Source organism: Corythoichthys intestinalis, chromosome 16, assembly GCF_030265065.1.
Source record: "Corythoichthys intestinalis isolate RoL2023-P3 chromosome 16, ASM3026506v1, whole genome shotgun sequence".
Lineage (NCBI taxonomy): Eukaryota > Metazoa > Chordata > Actinopteri > Syngnathiformes > Syngnathidae > Corythoichthys > Corythoichthys intestinalis.
This window is the reverse complement of record NC_080410.1, coordinates 17,539,620-17,545,639: the sequence shown is the minus strand read 5'-3', so window position 1 is coordinate 17,545,639 and position 6,020 is coordinate 17,539,620. Positions and strand designations below refer to the sequence as shown.

General features: G+C 39.1%; 1 protein-coding gene across 1 annotated transcript; it reads left to right on the top strand.

Moving 5' to 3' along the window:
- Positions 1-4,195: 4,195 nt before the first annotated feature.
- LOC130931966 (ferritin, middle subunit) lies at positions 4,196-5,839 on the top strand. Its single transcript, XM_057861241.1, has 4 exons — positions 4,196-4,488; positions 4,949-5,095; positions 5,254-5,379; positions 5,486-5,839. Exons 1-4 carry the CDS (start codon positions 4,387-4,389, stop codon positions 5,639-5,641), a joined length of 531 nt encoding a protein of 176 aa, XP_057717224.1. The 5' UTR covers positions 4,196-4,386; the 3' UTR covers positions 5,642-5,839.
- The last annotated feature ends 181 nt before the right edge of the window (positions 5,840-6,020 follow it).

The window sequence follows — 6,020 nt, the reverse complement described above, 5'->3', positions numbered from 1 at the left end:
CCCCATGCAGGTGCCCCCAAGAAGATTTGTCCCAAACCCTCGAGATCATACTGTCTAAATTTGTCGTTATACCAGGCGGCAGACTAGTGCCAGCCCCTTCATGGAAAAACACTAGAGTGAAGAAAATGTGTCCACTGTCCATCTCTTATCAGTAACCTTGATCAAGTAAGACTTCTTGTAAATAAAACAGTACTTGTCCCCAGTGTGCACAAAGTAGACAAAACTGTGCTTCTGGGAACAAAAAAATTAGATTATGTGTGACGATGTTAAATGAACATATATATTTATGCGAATAAAAAAGGGATATATATATGTGCACTAGCTAGCTAAAATTCCTGAAAATTTTTTGCAGTTGCATGTAATGAATAACCTTTGTTTTCCGTTTATGTGGGAAAAAAAACAAGCATGACAAGCATTGCTCAATATTACCAACTCGTATTGCAATATGCCTTTGTCACCTTGGATTATATCGCAATACACTTCAAGCCACAATACCCGGGCCTATTTAATACTTGTCATTCAACCTTCTGTTTTGTGACAAATAATTAGATATCATCATGACAAGTGAAACAACAAATTGAACAATTCTTTTCACAAGACATTGACAAGACAATAAATGCAAAATTTGCATTGTGACCGTGACTCAACATTCCGTATCTTGGTCAATCCTTCCTTTTTGCCTGAGACCCATGGAATTAATGTTGAGGTCAGTTTCCGGTCAGACCAGACTCTTCCTTCTCATTTCCTAAAAGAGGAAAGACAAAGGACAGCTTGCAGTTTCGCAATGCTTAGTCATGACAACAGTGTGACACAGCAAAATCTTGAGTTGAAATGTATACAAGATTTTGTTAAGCAATTAGTCACCACTGTTGCATACACAAAACAATACAAACTAAGTGTACTTACATTGGTGGGTGTGGTGTTTTTTAAATTGCTGAGTAATGGTGCCTCAGCAATTGAGATGGTTTAATTCTGGATATTCTTGTTCCCTCAGATAGGGTGTTTGAAGTCAGCAAATGTCAGAAAATGTATTTATGTCCATATCCACCATCTTTGAAACATTTAATTCAGGAATGATGCAATTCGAATGCCAATTGCGCACTGGTGAAAGGGCAGTTGTGAACCTTCCAAGCTATAAACCATGTGGAAGGTTGTAGATGTTTTGACAATGCACACCCATTAAAACATTTGAACGCAAATTTTAATTAAAAAAAAAACAAAAACAAAAACTACTGAGTGGTCAAATTTGTGGGAATTCATTCATTAACTATATTGATGCCACAAAGGCCAAAATAAAAAAACTGAACTGAAGCTGTGGTATTGAGCAACACCTAATAGAACACTTTATCAACAGATGTCAATCAGCAGATGTCATGCGCTGTTTATTGACTTACGGCAAATGACTTGTTGGGTGCCCGTTTGCCTGTAGCTCAAAATAAACATATCTTTTCACCAAGTCTTTTTATTTTATTTTATTTTTTTATTTTATATTTTTATTTTTTTAACTGTAGACCTGATAAACAAGCTGTAAAGTACTCAAAATTTGCATTAGCAAATCTTTGTTCTGAAGCGAAAGAATCTTTCCTGTTTTTGCATTCCAATGTAACTCTCTTTTAAAAGTGATCAAGGACACAATTCACAAAAACATTTTTCGATTCTGAGTATCAAACTCCTCTTGTTACGTATTTAAACAGAGGTGGGTAGAGTAGCCAAAAGATTTACTCAAGTAAGAGTAGCGTTACTTCTAGATAATATTACTCAAGTAAAAGTAGTCATCTAAAAATTTACTCCGGTAAAAGTAAAAAAGTTTGTTGAAAAGAATACTCAGATAATGAGTAATATTGTGAGTAACTGCTTACCATTTTTGATTTTTTTTTTCAAATCATTGTATATTTTTTTTCTCAGCACAACTCTGTCGATATGAACTGTTATTATTATACTGTATTATAAATTATTACATGACCATTCTAGGCGAAAATGATGACACAAAAATCGAATTCAGACCAGAACAAAAATATGAAGCATCACCCGTCCAAACCGCGTGAGTACTCTCTAGTGGAGAAAAAGCATTGTTAACTTTGGTATAATGAAGTTATGTGGTTATTGTTTCAACGCCTCATTGGTGAAACTGGGACGGCCACTGTCGGCATCTCTGCCAATTATAAAGTCAATATGTAGAATAAAGACGAAAAATGTAACGCGACTCTAGTGTAGCTCAAAGTAGTGGAGTAAGAATAGTGTTTCTTCACAAGTTAAAGTAAAAAAGTATTGCGTGATAAAACTACTCTAAGAAGTACATTTTTCTCAAAAAGTTACTCAAGTAAATGTACACTGCTGGCCAAAAGTATTGGGACACCAGCAATTCTGTCAGATAATGCTCAATTTCTCCCAGAAAATAATTGCAATTAGAAATGTTTTGGTAGTAATAGCATCATATATTTTGCTTGCAGTGAAAAAACACAAAAGAGAATGGGACAAAATGAAATCATTATCATTTGACACAAAACTCCAAAAATGGGCCGGACAAAAGTATTGGCACCCTCAGCCTAATACTTGGTAGCACAACAGTTAGACAAAATAACTGCAAACAACCGCTTCCGGTATCCATCAATAAGTTTCTTATAATGCTCTGCTGGAATTTTAGACCATTCTTCTTTGGCCAACTGCTCCAGGTCCACACTGCCATTTTCAGATCTCTCCACAGGTGTTCTATGGGACTCAGGTCTGGATTCATTGCTGGACACTTTAGAAGTCTCCAGTGCTTTCTCTCTTTCTCTTTTTTGGGTCATTGTCCTGGTGGAACACCCATGACCTCTGAGGGAGTCACAGCTTTCTCACACTGGGCCCAACATTATGCTGCAAAATTTGTTGGTAGTCTTCAGACTTCATAATGTCATGCACACGGTCAAGCAGTCCAGTGCCAGATGCACCAAAGCAACCCCAAAACATCAGGGAACCTCCGCCATATTTGACTGTGGGGACGGTGTTCTTTTCTTTGAAGGCCTCGTTTTTTCCCCGGTAAACTTTATGTTGATGCCTTTTCCCAAAAAGCTCTACTTTTGTCTCAATCTGACCAGAGAACATTCTTCCAAAACGTTTTTGGCTTTCTCACTCAGGTAAGTTTTGGCAAACTCCAGCCTGGCTTTTTTTATGTTTCTGGTGCAGAAGTGGGGTCTTCCTGGGTAGGGTCCCTTTTCCTTCAAACACCGACGGATAGTACGGGCTGACATTGTTGTACCCTCGGACTGCAGGACAGCTTGAACTTGTTTGGATGTTAGTTGAGGTTCCTTATCCACCATCCACGCAATCTTTCGTTGAAATCTCTCGTCAATTTTTCTTTCCCGTCCACATCTAGGGAGGTTAGCCACAGTGCCACAAAGGGCTTTACACTTATTGATGAGACTGTGCACGGAAGACACAGGAACATTCAGGTTTTTGGAGATGGACTTGTAGCCTTAAGATTGCCCATGCTTCCTCACAATTTTGCTTCTCGGGTCCTCAGACAGTTCTTTTGTCTTCTTTCTTTTATCCATGCTCAATGTGGTACACACAAGGACAAAGGGCAGAGGTTGAGTCAACTTTAATTCATTTTAACTGGCTGCAAGTGTGATTTAGTTATTGCCAAATCCTGTTATGTGCCACAGGTAAGTCACAGGTGCTGTTAATTACACAAATTAGAGACGCATCACATGATTGTTCTAAGGGTGCCAATGCTTTTGTCCAGCCCATTTTTTGAGTTTTGTGTAAAATGATAATGATTTAATTTTTTTCCCATTCTCTTTTATGGTTTTTCATTGTAAGCAAAATAAATGAAGATATTACTAACAAAGCATTTGTAATTGCAATCGTTTTCCGGGAGAATTTATCTGACAGAATTGCAAGGTTGCCAATACTTTTGGCCAGCAGTGTAACAGAAAATGTAACGCCTTACTACCCACCTCTGTATTTAATGACGACCTAATAATAATTTAAATAGTAATAGTAAAAAAAAAAAATAGGGCCTGCAAATATGAATTGAATATTTTCAATGTGAATTATTTGACAATGTTTTGGTGAATTGGCCTACTGTTAGTAAAGAAGTGTATATCATACAAATATTTATGTCGAGTCAGGCTGACTGGAAAGTCATCGTCACGTGGTATGGAGAAATGACGTCATAACCGTCGCCGGCTCGAATGGTATAAATATGAGGCGCCCCTAGTTTACCTCACACGTTGAATGAGGGAGACGTCTGGAAGTTCTTGCTTCAACAGTGATTGAACGGAACTTCTTTCGTCCTTTTTTCGACTTCAGAGCAGTTCCATACTACTTAAACTACCATATACCTCGAAGAAAATCTCTATTTTTCTACTTTTTTGTAAGAAAAGACCGAATACGCCAGCTAACATGGAGTCTCAAGTGCGTCAGAACTACCACCGCGAATGCGAGGCCGCCATTAACCGAATGGTGAATATGGAGCTTTTCGCTTCATACACTTACACTTCAATGGTAAGCACAACGACCTCGTTCCTTTTTAACTAATTGTATTTTTACACGTTCGACGATGACGTCATTTGAATGTGTGGTTTGTTTGTGCCGTTGTTGCTCCATTTATTGAGCCAAGAAGGCTTTTCTGGACGGATAGTGCCAAACATGGCGTACATGAATACTTCAACTCAAGAACGCATCGATATCACTTATTTGTATATTTCAATATAGAACTAGATGCGAAATGCGCGCTGTAAATAAATTTGGAGGCCGTTATCACTTGTCGGCCATTTTGTGTGTAATATATTGGCTGTTGATGCGCATGTTTCATGGACGACCAACGCCGTGAACGCAAATCTATTTGACATTTGTTCATTCGCCCCTGTCTAAAAAACGGTCAAAATTAGTGGCCTATATAGTTACTGAGTTTTAACTTGATAGAGGGCGGTTTGTTGACGTGCTTTTTCTCTTAAATCACCAGGCCTATTACTTCTCACGAGATGATGTAGCCCTACCAGGCTTTGCCCATTTCTTCAAGGAGAACAGTGAGGAAGAGAGGGAGCATGCAGAGAAGCTGCTGTCCTTTCAGAACAAAAGGGGTGGCCGCATCTTCCTCCAGGATATCAAGGTACATGCGTGCTATTGTACTTTTGAAGTGGTGCACTTCATGGCGAAGTTTAAAATCTTGTATTCTGTATAATTACAATATAGGCATTAAATTCTTGTACAAGGTTCGTCATAGCACTGTGCTGCAGTTTTATTGTTTTTTTGCTTGCTTTTCTGTAGAAACCAGAGCGTGATGAGTGGGGCAGCGGTCTTGAGGCCATGCAGGGTGCCCTACAATTGGAGAAAAATGTCAACCAGGCTCTTTTGGAACTGCACAAGCTGGCCTCTGATCACGTGGACCCCCATGTAAGAGTTTGAGGATGTGACTCATTTTATTTTGGCAGCATGAGATGAGCTCTTTGGCCACAATCTGATAGCTGACTTAAGTTTCCTGTCCTTTTGGTGTCCACAGCTGTGTGACTTCCTGGAAAGCCACTACTTGAACGAGCAGGTGGAGGCCATCAAAAAATTGGGTGACTACATCAGCAACCTGAGCCGCATGGATGCCCAAAACAACAAGATGGCCGAGTACCTGTTCGACAAGCACTCTCTGGGTGGCAAGAGCTAAATGCAAATGGTCCATCTTATTTTGAGAGGTCCCTGCCATCTTAATCAAAATGGCCCCTGGCATTCTTTCTCTGCTAAAGTCTTATCTGGTTAACATCGTATACCATGTGTTGCGGTTGACTTAAAATACTGAAAATTGAATTGCTACCAATGCATAAATGTGGCTGTTTGAAACACTGAATAAACATTTTGAGCTGGACTTTACCATCTCTTGTCTATTGTTCTGCAGCACCGTGTGATCATATTTAAATAAGCTTCTGTACCAGCTTGTCAGTGGAAACCCAAACTTTTCTTGTTCTGGTATGCCCTGCCTGTGAGCATAAAATTAAGATTAATGAAAGCTCTGCCAACTGATATGCAATCTGGTGAACAGATTGCGG

Bases quoted from the DNA above. Each gene is read 5' to 3' on its own strand.
- LOC130931966 (XM_057861241.1), top strand. From the start codon at position 4,387: ATGGAGTCTCAAGTGCGTCAGAACTACCACCGCGAATGCGAGGCCGCC. The intron at 4,489-4,948 runs GTAAGCACAACG...TTAAATCACCAG, and splicing joins CATACACTTACACTTCAATG to GCCTATTACTTCTCACGAGA. The intron at 5,096-5,253 runs GTACATGCGTGC...GCTTTTCTGTAG, and splicing joins TCTTCCTCCAGGATATCAAG to AAACCAGAGCGTGATGAGTG.